Source organism: Rhodamnia argentea, chromosome 1 (assembly GCF_020921035.1).
Source record: "Rhodamnia argentea isolate NSW1041297 chromosome 1, ASM2092103v1, whole genome shotgun sequence".
Classification (NCBI taxonomy): Eukaryota; Viridiplantae; Streptophyta; class Magnoliopsida; order Myrtales; family Myrtaceae; genus Rhodamnia; species Rhodamnia argentea.
In genome coordinates, this window is record NC_063150.1 from 17,948,058 (window position 1) to 17,971,701 (window position 23,644).

Sequence of the window (23,644 nt, forward strand, 5' to 3'; positions counted from 1 at the left end):
TATTATCCTTGAAATAAAATCAAGCTTCAAAGCGATTGATGAGCAGATCTGAGTCACATAAAGTTTTGCATTCGCATGACATTTGCATACATGCATTTGCATACGTTTGTATTTTGCAGATAAATCGGGAGTCGTAAAGAATCTTGAGGAACAACGGATCAAATGAGGGAGTCATTCCTGATTTTTAAATTCTGAACATCTTTGAACTAATCGTTTCCCTTTTGTTTGTGCAGAAAACAGGAATCAACATCCGAAGAAGACAGGAGGAAGTCGCTTTGGGGTTTAAAATTTTGAACATCTTTGAACTAATTGTTTCCTTTTATTTTTACAGGAAACAGGAGTCAACATCCGAAGGAGACAGAAAGAAGTCACTTCGGGATTTGAAATTTTGAATGTTTTTAATCGATTGTTTCCTTTTATTTTTACGGGAGACAGGAGTCAACATTCGAAGGAGACAGGAAGAAGTCGCTTCGAGATTTGAAATTTTGAATGTTTTTAATCGATTGTTTCCTTTTATTTTTACAGGAGACAGGAGTCAACATCCGAAGGAAACGGGAGGAAGTCGCTTCGAGATTTGAAATCTTTGAATATCTTTGAACTAATTGTTTCCTTTTATTTTTACAGGAAACAAAAGCCGACATTTGAAGAAAACAGGTTTGAGGTTCTCCTCTTTTATAAAGTCTTTTCATGCATCGTCGTGCTTAAAAAGTGAAAAAATTTGGATTTGCAAATTCACAAGGCCCTTTCAAAGAAACATTCTTTTCAAGTTACAGAAACATCTTTTGAATACACTTTTTGATGAAAACTTTTGCAAATGATGAATTTTGATGAAATGCCTTGAGTTTCTATAAAAGGGGCTTGTTTTGAAAGCTTTTCAAAAGGATGATCTTTCGGATGAAAAGAGGCAAGCATTATCCTCAAACACGTCCCCGATACACTTGAGCGATGAGCGAGAGTGATAGAGCGAAAGAGCTTAATCTCGGGACGTAGGGATCATTCGCGGTGATTACATGGATTGAAATGACGAAAGGCATTTCCATTTCAAAATTATCCATACACATTTATATCCCTTGATAACCAATCCGAACCAAAAAGGGAGATTTTTATGAACATAACCCTGTCAAGAACCACCCCACATTGGGGCATATTTGGAGGTTCATTGGATGATTCCTTGGAGAAAAGATCGGGTAAAACTTTATTGTGCTAACCTGCATCAATCTTTTTGTGATAGCTTCAGGTGATTTCTGGCAGAGACTTGGAACACCTCAGAGTGAAGAAAAGCATTTCATTTCGATATCCCCAGACACTTACCCTTTGAGAAGCCAATTTGAGCCTTTCAATATTCATTTCTAAACCCTTGATTAGTGATCACCTTCCCACACCGGGGCAAACAAAGGAATCACCAGCAATAAGTAGAAAAAAAAAGCATGATTGGAAGAATTTTTTATACTGGTCTCCAAAAGAGCCGATCAATGCAAAAAAAATGACAAGAAACGAAAGGGCTAGAAAAAGCAAAGTGCCTGGTAAAAGCAAGGCCAAAGCCCATGAAAAAGAGCACCCCGAAAAATGGCAAAGTTTGAAAATCAAGATGAAAGGAGGAAAATCCTCAAAACAAGTTGAAGAAAAACGATCATGAAAATCTTTTAAAAGCAAATGAATCCTGGAAAGAATGTCAAGGTGATCACCCAAGTTCACCCCTTCTTTGGAAAATATGGCCTTTCTCAAAAGCCCACCCCAAACCAAGATACAACCTGTCACCCAAAACTTTTCTGATCTAAGAGGTGTTTCGGGTTGATGCAAGAGATCACACAGGAAGCTACCGCTTAAAGAGGTAAGTACAATCCTGTCTTATTATGACTTCGGGGTTCTTGACTTGTAAACCCGAAGAAGCTATTTTTAATCAACATTCATTTCTAAACCTCAGAATGAATATCCTTTGATAAGCCTTTGACTTGGCCCGAATTACGGTCCCTTTTAAAATGCCTTCTCTGATTAGTCAGATTGTATGCATCTCGAATGATCCCGAAACCTCAAGGTTAGGTTTCCTGTGAGCAAATTTGAATCTCAAGAAAAACCTTCCCAAAATGGTGAGAAGCCCTCTTGGATGAAAGAAAACCCTTTTGAAAAACCTTTTTAAAACAACCTTTTTATAGAATACTCGGGATGTGTCATTTAAAATTCATCCCCAGTGGAGATCTGAACTTGTGATTGGACGCACTTCCTTCACAATTATACCTTGAAAATTTGTATGGAATTCTTAAGTTTTCCTCCGGAAATTAAAATTGTCATTCTAATGATGTTTGATTGAACTTTTCGCGGGTTCCCTAGTGACCCCAAATCCTCAGAAAAGTTACATTTTAAGAAAATTGACTAACTTGGATTTTCTGCGGGTCTTCCGGCATCCCCGTGTCCTCGGATCCTCAATTTGAAAAAATTTGAAAATAGGGTTTGAGCTTCTGTAGGTACACTAGTAAACCTAGGTCCTCGGATGGCACCCTCTCTTTTGAAAATTTGAAAATAGGGTTTGAGCTTACGTAGGTACACCAGTAAACCTAGGTCCTCGGATGGCACCCTCTCCTTTGAAAATTTGAAATAGGGTTTGAGCTTCTGTAGGTACACTAGTAAACCTAGGTCCTCGGATGGCACCCTCTCCTTTGAAAATTTGAAATAGGGTTTGAGCTTCTGTAGGTACACTAGTAAACCTAGGTCCTCATATGGCACCCTCTCCTTTGAAAATTTGAAATAGGGTTTGAGCTTCTGTAGGTACACTAGTAAACCTAGGTCCTCGGATGGCACCCTCTCCTTTGAAAATTTGAAATAGGGTTTGAGCTTCTGTAGGTACACTAGTAAACCTAGGTCCTCGGATGGCACCCTCTCCTTTGAAAATTTGAAAATAGGGTTTGAGCTTTTGTAGGTACACTAGTAAACCTAGGTCCTCGGATGGCACCCTCTCCTTTGAAAATTTGAAAATAGGGTTTGAGCTTTTGTAGGTACACTAGTAAACCTAGGTCCTCGGATGGCACCTTCTCCTTTGAAAATTTGAAATAGGGTTTGAGCTTACGTAGGTACACTAGTAAACGTAGGTTCTCGGATGGCACCCTCTCCTTTGAAAATTTGAAAATAGGGTTTGGTTGTTTCAGTACACTAGTAAACCTAGGTCCTCGGATGGCACCCTCTCCTTTGAAAATTTGAAAATCGGGTTTGAGCTTCTGTAGGTACACTAGTCAACCTAGGTCCTCAGATGGCACCCTTCTTAATAGATGAAATCCCTTTGTTACAAGGGTGAACCTTCCTCCCAGACGGTGAGTACCTGCATAGAGGAAAACCGATCTGCTTTTTAAATGGTGATTCCCTTCCTAGAGGATAGCCAATCTCATTTTTGAATAGGTGAAACCCCTTTGTTACAAGGGTGAATCTCCCTTCTAGACGGTGAGTACCTGCATAAAGGAAAATCGATCTGCGTTTTAAATGGTGATTCCCTGCATAGAGGATAGCCAATCTCATTTTAAAATAGGTGAAACCCCTTTGTTACAAGGGTGAACCTCCCTTCCAGACGGTGAGTACCTGCATAGAGGAAAACCGATCTGCGTTTTAAATGGTGATTCCCTTCATAGAGGATAGCCAATCTCATTTTAAAATAGGTGAAATCCCTTTGTTACAAGGGTGAACCTCCCTTCCAGACGGTGAGTACTTGCATAGAGGAAAACCGATCTGCTTTTTAAATGGTGATTCCCTTCCTAGAGGATAGCCAATCTCATTTTAAAATAGGTGAAACCCCTTTGTTACAAGGGTGAACCTCCCTTCCAGACGGTGAGTACCTTCCTAGAAGAAAACCGATCTGCTTCTTAAATGATGAATCCCAAGTGGATAGTCAAACCCATTTTGAATAGGTGAAATCCCTTTGTTACAAGGGTGAACCTCCCTTCCAAATCTTCAAACCACCACTTGACACCGGACGAACGTTGTTCATCGCGAAATCTCGCCAATCATTCAAAGGTAATTCCATACACTCAATCTTTCAACCTCGGATCGACAAATCTCGGACCATAGACAGATGAGCTACGGGTAAATCTTTCTCTCTTCTTATCTCTCTTTCATATAAATGAGCATGAGCTGAAATAATTCCCCACGGAGTTAGAGCTTTAATGGCAGAGGTAAGGCAATTGAATGCTAAGAGTAGTTTTCTTTAAATTTTTCCCCAGCATAGTCGATTAAGGATCCAGGTGTCACCTTGTCTTTGAAAGCAACCTCTAACCGAGATTACTTTCAAAGAGGGATTGTTGACACCCGAATTTTTAATCGGTTTTCCTTTAGTTTTATTTTCCAAAATTCACTAAAAATTCAAAAAAATCAAAAAATTAAAAAAATCAACATTGGAAGCCTTGGCCAAGCATAAGGAACCAATTTGGAATAAAAAATAATTTTTCATATTTTTCACATTTTTTAATATTTTCGAAAAATAGGAAAATACTTAAAAATTCATAAAAAATACTTCTCGAGGACACAAAAATACACAAAAATGTCAAATATTTTTATTTTAATTCCCTTTTAATATTGACCTCAATAAAAATTGAAAATTGAGTTCAATTTTGGGTGTTTCTTCACAATGCCTAAGGTTGAATTTGCACAAAAAATATCAATTGAGTCTTTTTATTTGCAATTTTTGCACATTTAGAGTCTAGACATTCAATTGCAGTCCCTTTGAACCTCAATTTTATCAATTGCACCCTCAATTGCGCGAATTGCACGGATTACACAAAATCCCCAAATTCTTTGCAATTTAGTCCCTCAATTTGCCAATTTTTGAAATTACTTTTAATTGGGGGACTTTCTCTGCAAAATTGGACTACCCCTAAGGTTTTAATACATTCTGAATCGATTGGTATAGGTCTCATAGTCCAATTTGATCGAATTGACGTTCAATTGAATTTTTCCCCAATTTGCCGATTTAGAAAAATTTGGGGCTTTTGTGCAAATTGATGGAAACTTTTGGGCAAAACCACTTTTTTAGATAATATTCAGGGTCCTAAATCCAATTTTGGGGTTTAATTGCAAAAATTCCCACTCAATTTTGATTAATTTTGAAAATTCTATGAATTTTACTGTCTGAACAGGTTCACGCCGGTCGGACCGGTCGAACCGGTCCCAAACGGTGTCGTCGTCTTCCCCGGAACGACCGTGCAAATGAACAGTACTTGGGCGAATTTTAACGAGCAAATTGATGGGGCAATCGGCGATAATTAGATCAATTGACACGGGCGTTTTATTCCTCAGGTAACTCTCCATCGATTGAGCCCAACCTCGGAGCCAATGGTCGCCGGAGGAGCTCCGGCGAGCCGGTCAAAGTCTCGACCATTCAAAAAAGTCAACATTCTGCAAATTCAGTCCAATTCGCGCATAATTGGCATCTTCGGAGTGCTAAACGGAGCTGGACGGAATCCTATTCCGTTCCGGTCTCCGTCCGGCTCACTTCGCACGCGTGGGCACGTGTGAAGTGAGTCGGTGAATACCTGCCCATGCGCGCCTAATTTTGAAAATGAGTATAAAAGGCAGGGAATCTTCGCGAACAAGAGGGGAGGCTCATTGTGCTCTTCACAAACAAAATAGAGAGAGAAAGAGAGAGCGAGTAGTGAGAGAAGCTCCCCGTGAGCATCATTGTCATCCATTGGAGCTTGGACCGAGCATCGATCGTCGGACCAATCGAAGCTACTTCGAGCTGCCAAATCACTTCCGAAGTTCCCCTGGCATCCCGGAGAAGCGATCGCACTCATTCGATTGGCTCCGGATCCTCAAAACTAGTAAGTCGAACTTCCGATTCCTCCACTGTGCATCAATGGCATCGTACTGTTCCGAGCACGATTCTTGAAATTATTGTATGCGTTTTGCTTCCCGAACCTCACCGACCACTTCTGCATATCCATTTTGCCTCGATTTTGCATAAACACTTCCAATCGAGTCCGTGAAATCCAACCTCCATGGCCGTCCACCTGTCGAAGCTTGTCTAGACTAATCTAGACCAAACCCGGGTCAATCGGACCCGAGGTAAGGTTTCTAGACTCGATTTAAGTCGATCCTGTGATTTAATCGAACTATTATGCTCTGTGATGTGTGATTGAGCTTCGCGATGTCGTTTTGTACGAAGCCTAATACTTGTAATCTAGCGGATGAAATGCTGTGATTCTAGGATATGTTGATCTAGGAAGAGAAACGAATTGATTGGTATTAGTTTCGTGTGATTTGGCTGAGGATTCACCGTTGGATCGTTGCCGGAAGCTCCCGGCCGTCCGTTGCGTCGTTGGCGGGAGGAAGAAGACGAAGGCGACGTGGTCAGTCAACGGGTCGGCGTGCTGAAGTGGCGAGCTATGATTGGTCCAGCTCATCGCCGAGTCGGCTCGTCCGTTGAGCGAGCGGGCTGACTAGGATTAGATCGACGGTCGAGATAATTAGGTTAGTTCAATTCTCGGCCGTCCGATTAGATTTTAGATAATTCGTTTATTAGATTAAAAAATAAGAAAAATCAAAACGATGCCGTTTAGTCTAGGGCGTGCGGCGTCGTTTTAACTAGAGGAAGAACGGACGGTCCGGATCGGTTTCAGAGTCAATCGTGGCCGTTCGGGGTATTAAGGCGTGCGGCGTCGTTTTGGTCTAAGTGGAATGAACGGTGCAGATTAGAATTAAGGTAGATCGTGGCCGTTCGTTAGTTTAGTTATGCGGCGTCGTTTTATACTCGAAGTCAAATGCGTCGTCGTTTAGATTAGTGAGAGTCGACGGCCGCGATGAAGTTTGGGGGTTTAATCGTGGCCGTCCGTTTATTAGAACGGTGCGGCGTCGTTTCGGTTATTGGAAGGGTGACGGCTGAGATTGATTCCAGGATTGATCTCGACCGTCCATTTCTTTTATATATTTTCGAATAATAGGAAATTAGTTTAGAAAATCAAAAGAAAATCAAATAAATACATACGGCGTCGTTTTTTTAGTGTTCGCAGCGAGTCGAGGGCGGTCGGACCGGGTTGACCGGTCATTGACCGGGTTGACCCGGTCCGGGATATTAATAAAAAATAATAAAAATAGATAAAAATTTCCAAAAATTCCAAAAAATTGTAAAAATACTTAAAAAAAAATTCACAAAAATTCCCAGATTTTCACAAAAAATTTCTAAAAATTCCTAGGTCGATTCGGGACTTATAAAGTCTGGATCAAAAATTTTGAGACTTCGAGGGTCGATCCGTGTTGATCCGGAAAATTTCCCATTTTTAGAAAATAAATAAAAAATTCCAAAAAAAATAAAAAAAATTAGAAAAATTCTGAAAAATCACAAAAAATAGGAAATGGCCACATTCAACTGGCCAAATCAAAATTTTTTGATTTTCGGGTCTCGAACCCCAAAAATGACCATTCTACCCTTCTGGGCCTTCCGCCCCAAATTTTCCCGAATCGACCCCGAAACCCAAACTTGACTTTTTCGTGGGCCAATAGAGCCATATTAGACTCGTTCACTTGATTGATTTGATTGTGTACGATTATATTGATTGTGCTTTTAATTCCCGATTGTGATTGTTAGGATAGAAAATTCTCATTTGCATGAATATCTAGATTGTTAGGGCCTACCTCACCCGATATTACTTCCGCATGAATTCTTAGGTTAGAAAAACACTCGACATCGGTAACCGAAAGGGCGTCAATGTGAATCTTGGCGTAACCAAGTCCCTGGACCCAAAAATCTCTGGTTTTCGAGGAATCGAACGGTTTCTCCCGATCGTTCGGTAAGGTTTTCCAATCGTACCTTCCAATAAATCGATCGGTGGCGACTCCAATTGCATGTACACATCGCACATGCCACTCGACCACACTAAGGTCAATTTCGATAAAATTTTACCCGACATCGCGATTCGAGTAATGGGTCTTGGGAGAGACCCGCGATCCTGAAAGATCCCGCCGACAACCGGTGTCTTACTTATAAAAACAGATTGGCTCGTTAACCGTCTCACCACCGGAACCTTATCATAAAAAAAGAAAATTCCGGAGGAGGGTCGCGACACTTCTCATTCGAGAAATTGAGCTCGTATTGTGGATTCTCAATAATTACATGACACTGGTTAATTCTAAACAAGTAATTTAATAATAATAGGTTCATCACCTTTAATTAATTAGGCTAGAAAATCGAGATGTCACAACTCTCCCCTCTTTAAAAAAATTTCTTCCTCGAAATTTAAAGTGTTACCAGTTTCTCCAAATAGCTCCATCCATCGCTTTGATTCATGTTCAACTCCTTCTAAGAGAGCGACTACTTCAAACTTTTATGGTCTGCATGAATCTTAAACTTATCCTCTCTTATAGTCGGGGTTCCGATGTAAAATTAAAGCTAACTAAAGTTTTCATCAATGACTACCATATAAAATTTTTTCAAAAGTGTTTTATTAATATATTTACAACAGCGTTCCCCGGGGATCGAACCCCCATCGCTTTTGGACCACTTCATCCCCCATACCACCCGATAGAAAAACTAGCGCGTCCGAGAGCATTTCTTCTTTCTTTTTATATTAAACAGCACATGGACAACCCAACCATACGCGGAACTTAACATGTAACTTATGCTCTATGAGGGTTTGAAGTTCCGTACTTATGGAATACTCATGCTCCACTCAATCCTTTCCAGTATACCAAAATGCTATCAATCAAGACAATTGTGAATCGCTCCAGGAGTGGTTTAAACACCCAATCCATCAAGTCCATAAATGTTGCGGGAGCATTAGTCAATCCAAATAACATAACCAAAAATTCTTAATGTGTATACTGAGTTCGAAAAGCCATCTTCGGAAATTCATGATTCCATATTTCGAAACTCAAAAATGTCGTCTCTTTCCTCCGAGAGTTTCACCTCGGATCGTCACAATCTCGGGGTCCAATTGCCGTAGTGTCTAAATTCTTTGTGTAGCTTCTGGCTCGATCTTCAAGATAGCGGGAATCATCCCACTAGCATTTATCTTGAACATAAAGTGAGAGTGTAAGGCTTCCTCCAATAGACTCCATTCTCAAGCCATCATATTTGCTATCACTGCTAACCTTTAAGCGAGAGCATCCGCCACCTCATTCGCCTTCCCCGTGTGGCATAGGATCTTACAATCGTCGTCTTTTAGTGGTTCTATCAGTATTAGTATCTCAACATCTCCAAAATTTCTCCCTAATTCCTTAAGATAACAGCTTACCGGATGGATGTGTCCTCACGACACTTTTGCTACGCTACTTTGATAAATCATCTCTATGATCTCCAAATTGTTATACTTTTTGCAAAGATCTCTTTAACGCCCAAAACCACGTTGGCCTCCATCCATACTCAAAATCTAACCTATGCTATGTCCATTAGATCATAATATCAATCTTCGACTAAGTCATCAAGATTCTTGTCGTTCTAGCTGAAACGTTGCTTAGGAAAATTCATGCCAATCAACTCTTACTTAGTATACAAAAATCTTCAATACTTTTGATGATCTTACTAATTTCTTAAATAAGCTCCTTGATAGCATAACTTCAAAAGTTATCATTGCCAACCTTCGAATGATCTTTCTTATACAAGTATCACTATTTAGATATCACATTTTAGACTAGAATGATTATTATCCTCTAAATCACCAGAATAAAGGTTATACTTAATCCACAAAACTTGATAATAATATAATTGCCTAAATGATCAACATCTAATTGAATGGCCCCAACTTCTCGGATCATCAAAAATAAGAACTTATCTAGTCTCTATCCAACATTCCCCAAGTTCTGAACCTAAGGGATCATCAGTCAATTTTCAATTCTGATATCACTAAACCATCAAACGACCATCGCATGCAAATATTGATCGCCTACGATTCATACTATTCTCTTTCTTGGTTCTCTTTTTTACAAGATTCAAATTATTCAAATCCTCCCTTCCATTTGAAAGGGTCATTCAATCTTGTTGGCAAAATCAATGTCTCAAACCACCAACATACAAATACACATTCATTCCTACAATCCTTGAATACCAATCACCTTATCACAAATCCATAATCCATCCTCAATTGTACTAAACTAACCACCAATTTCATCAATTCAGACCTACATAAAATCGTCATTTATATTTGTCACTCTAAGATCAACAACTTACACATTGATCCTTTTTCCTTCGAATGACGATATAATCACGTACTCACAGGCTTTTCCACAGTTATCATTACGGTCGTTACTTACAATGTTTGTCAAGGTTATCCATTCAAAACTACTTGTCAATATGCCAATGTCATCTAGTCACGTACTTAACTATCCATACACTAATTCTCCCTTCATACCTCAAATTCACTTGCCAATCCAAATGGCAAGACATACAACATCCAATATATATCCAGGCATATCGCCTGTTAGCACTCAGGACTTGCTCCATTCCTACTATTCATGATGCCACACTATATGCCATGCCGGTGATTATGTTGGTTACATTCTTTAAAATTTTTCCACAAACATCCTTCACACAGATGGGGTCCTCTCCGAAAATGTTCTTGTTAGAGGTATTCACAAACATCTCTCACACAGACGGGATCTTCTCCTAACGCAATGGAGGTATTCCTAAACTTTTCACCAACTTCCCACGAAGCACGTCGAGCGTTTCTCATCCATGACATCTCATTTCTCTCATCCATCACTTGAGTCACATCCCTTTCATTCACCATCCGTCATCCGAAATGTAATTCCATGTTATGCTATAATAAACTACTTGAATTTACACTCAAAAAGCATTTTGGATATTTGGAGCAGTTTAGTTTGAAATCATTTCACATTTTGAGAACTATTCCAACTTTAAAACAATGTAGCTTTCACAAACAAGTCGGACTTAACACAACACCTATATTTACTTTTCAATGCGTAACTTAGTTCATTCCTGTCCCCATCGCCGTATTAGAAACCTACCAGAAGTCGCTCCTTGCTCAAGCCATTACGCCCCGATGCCACTTCCCGCCCTCATCGGATCGAGTCGTTGCGGGCCCAACAGTTTTCGCTTGGTTCGTCCTCAAGTCGGACACTTACTGAGAAGGTCCCATTTGACACATCACATACCATGTCCCATTACGGTTTGTAGGTATCCTATACAGCCCCGTTCCATACCGAGCTAACAATTTATCAAGTCCGACTAAAAACAAATGGTATGCTCATGCATGCACGTTTCAAAATTCAACAATTCTAATGTAAGAAACTCATGCAATGCATGATTGTCCTCGCTACTCTTTGGGTACCACTCACTTTCATAGCAATCCTTATCTTGGATTGAACTTTCTGACACCACAAGCGACCATCCACTTCAAGATCATCTACCTAAATTCAATCTATAAATCTCTTGCTTGGTCGTTGACAATTCAGAATTAAGATTATGTAATCAAACCGGCCCTTTGTCCAAAGCAAATCACTAAACCTCAAAGTATAATCACAAGTTCAAGCCTAAACTTCTTATCTCCGTTTGCTTCCTTGCAAACCTATAAATAATGATGCGATGTTCGCATTCAAGGCCTTTAGATAAAAATTGATATTTACGACCGTCAATACACCAATATAGATTCAAGCCTATAATTTCCAAATGTCACACTTTATCCCAAGTCCACAAAAATCAATCACAATGCGGCAATTCCATAATTCAAAAAAGATATATTAGACTAACCATTAAACTCCAACAATTCCAGTTTACAATAAAGCTATCGCTAAACCATCAAGATCAAGCCTACATATTCAAGGCTATGATCCACAATTATTAATCCATTACAATTCCATATCCATAATCGGTCATATGATGCTAGCTACTAAACTCCACAGTTCAAGCCTATCGATAAGTCATTACCCTTTCGACGTGCCATCTCATCTAGCTGTCGATCACCATATTATGTCCACAAAACACAAGGATCATTAATTTCTTATGTCGTGATTGACAACAATATTCACTATTAAGTAGGATAAGCTACTGCCAATCTCGTAACAAACACAATTACATGCACTTGTAAGTTTTAGCGCATTCATGCCTACCAAACACTTCAATCATTAGCGTACCTTATCACTCCATTTAACCTAAGCTTTGACACCACTCAAAAAAGCCTGTGACGACCTGGCCATATTAATCGTGATTCTATTATATTATAATTTCGTTAATTAATGCAAGCGGAATAGAAAGCATATATATAAACATAAGCTCTTCATTAATTAAAATCAACCGACTTATGACAAGTTCATATTAGGTTGCCACAGCCGGACACTCTACAAAAAGACAGCTATTGCTTAATCCCCCACGACTTCTTTAGATTCACACTCTTTTTTCGACCTGCCTTCGTCATCCTCAAGATCCTCCTCCGTCACTCGCTACCACAATTACTGTCGTCGTCTTATGGGAAAGGAATCGGGCCAACTAAACATCCACCATATCGAGCATAGATTGATATAAAGCCATACGGGATCCACTCTATGCTTAGACCCAAGCCAATCCAAAGAGTGGACTTAACCCTTACGAACTCTATGTCGGGAAAAGCGGGGTAGGTAAAGTAGTATACAGATGTCTCAAAATCCATAGGAGCGCCGTAATGAGTTACCGGAGTAGCGGAGATAGCTAACATATTACTAAGGCTCTGAAAATATAGTGAGAATGAGCTATCACCCAATAAGAAAAACATCTAAATGTTACAAGCACGATTTAAATATCGCATGACACCAATTTATCCAAAGACATATATTTTAGTGGGTCTTATTAAAAGAGGCATAATCAGAATTAATAAAATATTCTATAAGTTTTGACAAAATGTTTTTATTTATTAACGTTACAATAATGACTTTTAGGATTCGATCCCCGATCGTCTTTAGACCTTTTTCATTCCCATACCACTACGCCAAGGCGTTAGCGGGGTTAAATAGCATCCTTTCATTTTATTTAATAGCTAGATTCATAACATTAATTCAGTCAAATAGGCAGTCATAGAGGGAATGAAATACACACAGATGAATATGCCAAGCACTCATGAAGATGCAGATATGCATTTATCTTATCTTTAACCATATTTCGGATCATATTTCACAATCTTTCTTGCCAAGAACCCACGAATTCCTCCCCGACATCCATGCATGGCACTACCAAACTTTCCATGTTTGGGTATCTCCAATTCCGAAGGCTTCCCTATCATCTTGCAGGGGCTTCCCAAACACCCAAGGCTCTATCCGAATTCAATTCGATGGGAATTTCTTTGCAACTTTTTACTCCATGATCAATATACACATATTTTTAAATGAAATGCCATATGATCATACCATATGCAATTCGCTCAATTTATTACCATCCGTCATTTACGGGATATTTTCTCATATGACAATTTTCTTATCCCAACATTGAAATCTGGGCAGATTTTGCCCCGATTAACCATCGTGATTAATATACTAATTGAAATCACAAAATTCCCAACTTTCACATAGCGTTAGTTCATCTAGTAAGAATCAATTTTTGTTTGAAGCCTGTGAACATCCAACCCTCAGATCAAGGAATTTTACCCCAATTTCATGAATTACCTCTCTAGGGACAAACTTACACACTGAAAGAATTTTACTCTTTTAGCCATGTAAATCAGTCCCCAAATGTCATGAAATGTTTGTATGTTGAATTCAAGATCCAGAGCTACAAATTTTATGACCAGATCCTGAGTTATATCTTTTTACGTTTTTCGCGAAAATTCGTAGAATTGACCTAACTTCCAGACCTAGAAACAAAACTCGGTCAGTTAAAGCGACGGTCTTAACTCCAACTTAAAGTGTTCCAAAAATTCTTAATTTAATATATGTTTTAGCTTAGGATGTGAGCTCCAACTTTGTGCCAAAATAGATACAAAAATGCTTAGCTTCAAAGGTCAAATCGGTTATAGAATGGTACATGCAAACCCATAGGTATAGAAAATAGTAAGGTTGACCTCACATGCTCCAAAAATCCTCAATTTAATATAGATGATAGTTTAGAATGTTAGGAGTGACTTTCATGTTTTGACTTGTATCATTTACAGTTCAAAGGACGGTATAAAAATGGCAAAACTAGAAGGTCGGTGTGGTCCCAATCCAATCATAGTTTAAACTCACGGAAAGATAAGGGTTTTTGATCGACCATATGAACTCCAAAAACTCTAATATATATATATATATATATATATATATATATATATATATATATATATATATATATGTTATAGTTTAAGAAGTTAGCTTCATCTTTCATGTATAGGAGCATTTGGAGTCCACAAAATTTTGATGAAAATAACAAAAACAGTGGTTCGGAATAGTCCCACAACATGACAACTTGCGAGATTCAACCTTTTGATCAATTTCTCCCACATGAGCACGAAATGTACCATACACACACTTAGACATTTTATACTTCACATAAATCAGGCCCAGCAATTTTGAATCACAAAATATAACAAGTAGATGTTAAACTTGCCTTGATCTTCAAGAACACCCCAAGAACAACCCTTTCTTCTTGCAACTTCTTGAGAGCGTTTTTGCGTGAGATTGTAAGTGAAATTTTTTAGGGAAAAAGTGAGTGAGAGAGGGTGTGTAATTTTCGACCAAAGGGGGTAGAGTAAAGAGGAAAGGAATAATGATTGAGTAAACGCCTCAATTTTATCGTAAAATCTCATTGGTTCTTATGGGTGGCATAAATAGTATTCATGAATAGTATTGTAAGGTGAATAGTGTTCATAAATAGTGAAAATTGGGCACAGTTCCCATGAAATTTTCGGCCATAAGTGGGATGAAATGTCTATTTTGCCCCCATAAGCTTAATTATGTACATTATGCACATTAAACCTTAATTTATACTATAGTTTAATTAACAATTCAATTAGCATAATATTAGTAACTTTATTATCATATAATTAGTCATGTGACATGCTCAATTGATTCTAATATCATATATTATGCTCTTGAGAATTTTTCTTAAAGGCTACTATATACTATAGTCTTTTTAATTGATTCCTTAATACAATTGACTTAGTAAAAATAAGAAAAATCCAATTTATACTATAGCCGTACTCAATTGGCAATGTCACATTTTTAGGGTGTCCCCTTTGTACGATACTTACCTATAATTTCTCGTCCGAGAAATTGAGCTCGTAGTGCCGATTCTCAAAAATTACATGGCATTGGTTAATTTTAAGTCAAGTAATATAATTCTAGTAGGTTCATCGTCTCTAATTAATTAGGCGAGAAAATCGGGATGTCACATTAAATGATCCAAAAAAATATATTGACACCAAAGTGAGCGTCGTATACAAATATTGACACTCTAAGTATCCTTTTGCATGAGAAATGACACAAATGGTCACTTAAGTTTAGCTCAATGCAATACGGTCTCTAAAATTTTAATTTATTTAATATGGTCCTTGAATTTTAGCTTAATGTGCAATGTCATCCATGAACTTTATTTTCTTCAATATAATCCTTGACCTTTTTGTACATGTTCAATTTAGTACACATACTATAAAAATGTAAAATGTTGTCATTCCATTAATTCAAGTTCAGGGATAATATTGAATATTTTCATATAATTTGAGGATTAGATTGAGCATAAACAGATAATTTCGGACTACATTTTTTTTAGGTCAAAATTTTAGAGCTACATTGAATAAATTAAAAGTTTAGGGGCAGCATTGCATATTAGAATAAAGTGCACGGATCACATTGAATAAATTAAAAGTTAAGGGATCAAATTGCACTATTGATCAAAGTTCATGGACCATTTGTGCCATTATTCCTTTTTTACTAATCTCCGGATGGGCCCCTGGCCTCTACTAGTAGTTCACACCTACCTGCCATTTGTTAACTGCTTCATCTAAAAGTTCAGACCTTAGACCAACAGTAAATAGAGAGATGGGAGCGAACCAGCTCATTAAATTTTTGTGTGTTCACGGCGTCCTCGTTTTTGCCGATGTTTTTCCGAATTCCAAATTCCTGCTTCAAACATAACAGGCCCAGTTCTCCAATGTAATGAGGCAATCGCGAATCGTTCTCAAGAAAGTTATTTCCTGTTTCTGATGAATAATAGAATGAAAATAAGATGGGCATGATGCGTCCGACTTCGATTTTGTTGTGGAAAAGCAAAGACGGAACATGATGTCAAAAGGGAATGCAGCGTTGGTCAAGAAGTTATAAGCGTTGCACTACTTGCATCTTGTTTTGGTCATTTTAATATGGGAATGGAAGTGATACCAGAAGAAATTGAAAAATGAAGAGTGGCTTTCACTTAATATAATATGGTTAATCTGGGAATAGGTTCTTTCTCTTTTTTCATGAAAATTTTACAAAAGCGACAAAGAGTGATTTTTCACTTAACTATATCTCTAAGATATGAATTTTCTATTTTTCCATCTACGTTAGAATTAAAACGAGCTTATGAAAAGTGTAACTGTCTGTTAATTACTTCGGAGTATGAAGAGCAACCAGCAGTATAAATACTTCTCAACATTATGCTGTCGGTGAGTTTCACAGGAAATGCTTTATCCCGGAACTCCACTCCAGTGTGCAAATTGATGAGACCAAGCAGAGCCACATGTAGATTAACAGTACGAGGATAGAACTTTTGATTTGTCTGCCATTCGGCTACAGTATCACTAGAGCCATTGCTGGTCGAGTTGCAGTTGGTTCTCCTCTCGGGGTTCACGGCCCCAGCGTTCAGCATTTTGCATTTGAGACCGAAGAAATCCTCAGATGTGAATGTGTCTGAAGACCTCATTCTTGGATAGCAATCAGAGAAATTTTAGGAAGTTTACTCACCAGGAAGTGCTAGTACCCCCCAAAAATTTCCATGAGAACGACCTTGGTTAAGGTGGATACTGTATGGGGATGCCTACGTGATGGATCACTAGCGGCAATAAAAAAGACTATGCAGATCTCAGAGCATGGTTTGCCACAACTCCGAGCATAGCTACAGGTCAGCAACATGGCCGTATATCGAATCTGCTTCAAGTTATTGGTTCTGGCGTGGCATCTTAGCAGCATGAACCTCAGCTTGCATACCCATTATTAGTCCGCGGAATGTGGCTTCTGCTAGCAGCCTCCTCTCGATTGGAGTACCCGGAAGCACATGGCACTGTGAGTAGCGAGAGGGTTAACGTATTTTCATCAGAATGCAGTCTTCCTACACGACATAAAGCAGCAAACATGTTGGATACAAATTTTGACCCTCCTACCTGTATTGGCAAAATTCATCGTCGTACATTGAAATACGGTCCGATGAGGCAGGATTGGGACGCTGTCGGCCTCTAGACAATATTGCAGCAGAAAATTGTTCTGAAGGCATTGACTTTGATTTAATTAGTTCAGGCAGAACACCAGGCCATATTGCTCCAGAGTATCTCCATAAGGTGTGGCCGGTGAAGAATGATGTCTATGCATATGGAATCGTGGTCCTTCAAATCATTCCTGGTCGTAGCTTTATTGATCTTTGGCAGCTTAGCAAAGTAATAGACATCACATCATTCATTGGGATGGTCAGTTTTTTTATTACAGTTAGAAAAGCTCATCGATCCCAATACGCAGGGAGACCATGGTGAGAATAAGGCAGAAGGGATGATCAAACTGGCTCTCTTATGCACCCTGCATTCCTCAGCAAAACAATCCAGCATGCAGAAAGTGATCGCAGTGGTTGAAGGCTGTAGTTCAGAAGAAAGATGAGCCTTAGAGAAGATACAGGTATGGTCATTGAACTCTCTTATAGAAGAATGAATAATATGACCCTCGATGGCTTTGCTTCGCTCTTTCCTCCAGGCCACTTCTTGAGAAGATGGAGAAGATTTATCCTGTCCAAGATAGCAGTATTGCTGGCATTCTCAGTTGCAGCACATTTCACATAAGTACTTACATCTGCTCGATGATGAAGATAAAATCTTTTAATAAATCATGACCCGGAAACTAGAACTTCTTCCTGAATGTTACCAGAAGAATTTAGTCCAGCCAGCACCTAAACAAACCTATTTCTAGTACAGATACCTCCAAACCATCCCTTTCAAATAGTTATATATTAAGGATTACTTCTGTGAACTAGGAGATTACCACTTGTATCCAGATTAGCTATGAAGATACGCAAGAAAAGGATTTGTTCCCAAGCTCAAACACTTATTCGCAAATTGCTATCGCTAGAGATGGAAAGTCGAACCTGAAACTCATGCTGAGACAGATAGGGCAGTTCTTTCTTCTTTCCTACATATCGCTTCATATTGCTAATTAGCACATGGGAAATGTGATTTTGGCATAAAAAAAGATTTACAGCCAATCAACTGCAAAGATATATCAGTAGCTCAAACATGTATACTTTCATGATAATTACTTTCAACCACAGATGTGTGACATTGTGACACAGGGCATATAGGAGTCTGAAAAACATATTCTTGGCTCCAAAAGCACTAGAAGGTTAACGATATAAGAAACTACAAGTTAATAGGAAAGGCATTAGATACACTTTATTAAAGAATTCTACGCATGAAAAAGGAGAATTTCATACAGTGAATGATGGATTGAAATTACCTTAAACCATTCCTCACATCAAAAGTCCTTTGGACTTCTCTTCAGCTAAGAATCCCATCAGCATAGATCATGAAAGAGCTATATCTTATTCTCATTGTCAGCATAACAAACAATTCCTTTCATTACCCCCATAAGGCTATCCAGCATCTCATAGATGGAGTGAGAAGCAGCATGTACCTTATCAGCGACATAGAAGCAGTTAGTGCTACCATTAGTAACAATCCAACTGCATCCAGGTTCCTTCCTTAAACCCTTTTCATGCATCATTTTCCTCACGCCAGCTACCACATCCCATTTCCTCGAGGAAGCATATATATTAGATAGAGATACATAATTAGAAGGATTCCCAGGTTCCATTCGAACAAGGAAGCTATAAGCCAAGTCTCTCATCTCATGGTTCCCGTGCATTACAGAAGCATTGACAAGAGCCCCCCAAACACTCGGACCAGCTTCCACATGCATATTGTCTATAAACTGCAGTGCGCAGTCAAGCTGGTTTGACCGACCTAATATGTCAACGACACAAGCGCAGATTTCTACTGTTGGTTCAATCCCATAGTCATTTATTGCTGAGCTATATATGTTAAGCCCTTCATTGACCAATCCTGACCGACCACAGGCAGCAAGAACTGCTACTACTGTTATCATGTCAGGCTTGATTCCCAACTGTAGCATCTCATTGTACAGAAGCACGGCTTCCTCGCCCTTCCCATTAAGTCCATATCCAGAAATCATGGAACTCCAAGAGACCGCATCCTTAAAAGAAGAATCATCAAATATTATCCTCGCAGAAAGTAAGCCCCCCGACTTGCAGTACGCATCTATTAAAGCATTAGACAATGACACAGCATGATCTATTTTCTTTCTGATGGCGAAACTATGAATCTCTCTCACAGCTGATAAACCAGCATTTGTTACACAAGCGGGGAGAATGCTTACAAGAGATATCTCATTGGGTTTCACATCAAACAGCACTGTCATTTCCCTAAAAAGAGAAAAGGCTTCCTCAGAATCTCCAACAATTACATAACCATTGATCATTGCTGTCCACGCATATACATTTTTAGACTTCATTCGTTTGAATACCCTTCTCCCGGCATCCACCTTGTTATTCTTGGCGTACATGTCTATCAAGCAACAACCCAAGTGAACATCTGCATATGGAAGAAACTCCAACTCATTCCTCATTATATAACCATGAAGCTCCCTGCCATGATCACATTTGTCCGTACCACGGATGCACAATGGCAAAAGACTTGAAATTGTGAATGCATCTGGTTTTAAGCCGACGTTCTGCATGTTTTGTACAACTTCCCATACTTCCTTACCCTTGTTATCATCATTTAAGCTTGAATACCCTGTTACCAGTACATTCCAAGAAGCGATGTTTCTATCGGGCATTTCATTGAACAGTTTCTTTGCTTCATTCAACTCTCCACATTTGTAGTACATAGACATTAGAGAATTCGCGACCACAACATCCCACAGAAATCCAATCCTCACGCTCTTCGCATGAACCACTTTCCCAGCAGCCAAGTCCCCACACTCGCTTGCAACTTTCGACAACGTCGCGAGCGTATAATCGTCAGGAACCACATTCCCCAGACACATTTTATCAAACAGCTCAAAAGCAAACTCATATGCATTACTCTTCGCACACCCATTAATCAGCGTGTTCCACAAATAAACGTTCTTGTCCTCAAACGAATCAAAAACCAATTTTGAATCCCGCAAGCTCTTACAAGCGGCGTATGCGGACATGAGCTTGGTTCCCAGATAAGGGTTTCCAGCGAAGCCATCGATGAGAACTCGAGCGTGGGACTGTCGGGTCAGTCTCAGAGATTGATCATCGATGCACAGCTGAATGAAATGAAGGAGGCTGGAAGAAGAACAAGGAGAATCAACTAGAGCGGCCCTTGAGTAGCATCGAAAAGTTATGCGTCTGAGTGCCTCACGTCCAGAGAAGGCAATCATCGACTAGAGAGCTGCGAGCGTGACTTGTGATGAGAGGGAGATGGAATCACTCGTTGCGATCACTGTTCCTTGCTATGGCTGCTATTGCTCCCTCATTCTTCTTCCATGCCCCCATCAAAATCGAACTTCATGTCCTTATCGATCTTCTGTCTCCTGGATTAGCTGAAAAGGGAAAACGAAAAGGAGAGACAAGATCTATCTCCATAAATTAACAGAAAATAACAGAAATACTCCATAAATTTTGATTTAATGTATTACTGATTTCTAAATTTTTAATTTATTTAACGTAATCTTTTAATTTTAGCCTAATATGGAATGTGGTCCCTCAACTTTTAATTTTTCAATGTAAATCCTGAACTTTTAATACATATTCAATTTAATCCCCGAACTCTAAGGAAATAATCATTTTCACCTAACCAAGATGGAGAATTCAATAATATGTCTTATGTTAGAGTTTAGAAAAGGAAAATCCGAGTAGGTCCCCTAATTTGAATAGATTTCCTAGTTGAATGGTTTTCTAGTTGGAGTAGATTTCCTAAAAAGAGGCTTCTTATTTTGGATCTTGTTCTTTTCTACATATAGGAAGCATGATTTCATTGTGAAGAGCATCAAAGAGAATGCTTCTTCATGAATTCTGCTCCGTAGCAATTAGAGAGTGTTAAAGCGAATTGAGTCTTGGGTTAAGATTTTGTATAATTTTTTCGTGAAATTGAGAGATTATTTCATACGAAGTTATGGGGCTAAGCGTTGTATAAGTTATTGGAGTAATTCGGGATAGGAAATACCGAAAATGTTTGAATAACTCGAGTGTGATTGTAATCTCTATTGTATGATCTATAGTGGAATTTTTTACTGCTTTCCCCGTGGATGTAAATCACACAAACCGAATTACGTAAATCCGATAGCCGATTTATTTTTTTATTTAGTCTATTTTATTGTTCGATCACTTGCTTCCCCAATTATTTAGGAATGACTAACCAGCCCTATGGAAATGAATCTTCATGTTGATGGAGGGTCCTTTTTTTTCATCCTCGCAACTTTCCAGCGTGTGTACTACTAATTTGCAGGACAAATCAGAAGAGAAGGATTGGTAATGCAATCTCCAATATTCTCGTTCATTGAGTTGCATGAGTGCTCTTGCTATTTTCTTAGTTGTGGTCCTTTTGTCCTTGTTAAGACTTCACATCGCCAAGTCAAAAGGAAGCGCATTTCACCACTTTCTCAAACGCTACGCCAATTGGTATATCCAAGTCAATTTAAAGGAGGCAAAATATGCAATAGTCCGATACCCTATGCCAACTAGTGATAAATGAGATAGATGTGTCATAACCATTGAGTTGGAAGAAAGAATTGGAGCGAGGTCCATGCATTTGTGCTAAAATTCCATCAGCGGTGGACGATTTTAGATTTTGTATATGTCCTACCTATAACCTACCAGTCGGAACATGTTCCTTATTTTTTGAAACTTGAAACTAGGGGTGATTTGTTCACAGGTTCCAGGGTGCGGTTATCACCATACAACTAAGTGTAATGACCCACCTCGACACTAGCACAAGCCCTACCGACATTCCTCTATCCGAAGTGCCATTACGTCCTTACCCGAGATACCTAATAGAGTTAGTAGCATCCTAGAGCACTACCTTCAACTAGCGTGCTCCGTTTTAATATCTTATTATACATATATTATACTTGGTGTATGCGGAAGGCTCAAATAAAAAACATGCCATTATACAAGTGCATACGGAATACAATAGGCATACAATTACAAGATATAGCCTCATAGGGTTTCGCCAACATGTCACACACATTTAGTAAAATCATTCAGCAAATTGACAAAATATTTACTTTATATATATATATATATATTAATAATTACATCTCATCTGCTCCACCTACTGGTGTCTCCCACAATTGATTACCATCACTGCCTATGCCACTAGTACGGCTGCCGGTGTCTCTAGGGGGAGTGGGCAATGGCCTTATCCATGCTCCAAGACCTACATATACAGCCATAAAATGATACTGAATGCAATAAACTAAGGGACGCATGTCAATGGTCACAATGGTATGCACGGTCCGATATCATAAATAGGGATGATATGGCTGAGTAAGCTCCTCAAAGAAACACGTCATACGAATGGGTGCCTCATAATGGAAATAGGTGGGAATGGAATGTGTCGGCATACTAACAATCTAAAAAGGGCTTTCAACAACAAGGGTGAGTACAAAACTCAGCAAGAAGCACATCAAAACATATGATTAACCAATCCATTTACCACCCAATCAAACAAGCTAACACTCCATAACAGATATCAAGAAATGTAACGGAACCACCAAGAGAGAGCACAAGAGGCGACAAAAAAAAGCTACATACCCATAAAAACCAACATTTTAACTACAAAACATCACGAATAGTCCTTCAAAACTCGCGGCCTAAGGCCCACTATGGCCTAATTCATCCATTATAATCCGTCGACATCGTGCCAAGCAATTTAACTCAAATTCAAGACATACAGAGTCATAAAACACGATCCTTCCAATGATAACAACAAGCAGGACGAGTTTTGGGTAGTAGTCCCCCTTTTATAATCCACGGCCGAGCACCCTCCTCGCAGTGCAATTTCACTTAGTCTCGATTCGATTACAAAATGGACGATCAACCCACATATTCCGAGTACCCATGGCCTAATAGAATTATAACAAGCAACCATTCAGACATGCAAGCCGATTTCCTCTCCGAGCTCACCTAGTTGCTCTTAACCGCACCTCGCTTTTCCTCATCATCAATTCATCTCAATTCGATGAAAATTTGGCGATCAACCTTTAAATTATAGTTACCCATAGTCCCATGAACATAGCCCAATCATTAAAGCCGACATGCATTAACGTTTCTTAAGCCATGCAAGCCGAGACTTCACCCCGTATACACGTCTTCAAGGTTGCCAACTCTTGCCAAACTGAATACTTAGTGGACCATCTAATGGTAAGGTTAGACGTCAACTTGCTTTAGGACTGAAGCTCAGAGAAAATGGAGCTCGAATCGAAGCAAGAACGAGCTCAAGTCGGCTCCTCCTTCTTTGAGCATCGCGTAGGTTCCAAGGGCAAACAGACGAGC

At 39.1% G+C, this 23,644-nt stretch overlaps 1 protein-coding gene across 5 annotated transcripts; it reads right to left on the reverse strand.

Moving 5' to 3' along the window:
• Positions 1 to 17,442: 17,442 nt before the first annotated feature.
• LOC115731615 (pentatricopeptide repeat-containing protein At3g12770-like) lies at positions 17,443 to 20,671 on the reverse strand. Of its 5 annotated transcripts, none has more exons than XM_030662276.2 (3): positions 18,556 to 20,671; positions 18,085 to 18,187; positions 17,843 to 17,895 (listed from the first exon to the last, which is right to left on the reverse strand). In XM_030662276.2, exon 1 carries the CDS (start codon positions 20,527 to 20,529, stop codon positions 18,634 to 18,636), a length of 1,896 nt encoding a protein of 631 aa, XP_030518136.1. In that variant the 5' UTR covers positions 20,530 to 20,671; the 3' UTR covers positions 17,843 to 17,895; positions 18,085 to 18,187; positions 18,556 to 18,633. The 5 variants fall into 5 exon arrangements, with proteins under 5 accessions (XP_030518140.1, XP_030518139.1, XP_030518136.1 ...); XM_030662277.2 differs by having other exon boundaries at positions 17,871 to 18,008; XM_030662280.2 differs by lacking the exons at positions 17,843 to 17,895; positions 18,085 to 18,187 and adding an exon at positions 17,443 to 17,831.
• Positions 20,672 to 23,644: the final 2,973 nt, after the last annotated feature.

Coding starts and splice junctions, on each gene's coding strand:
- LOC115731615 (XM_030662280.2), bottom strand. CDS start 20,529: ATGATTGCCTTCTCTGGACGTGAGGCACTCAGACGCATAACTTTTCGA.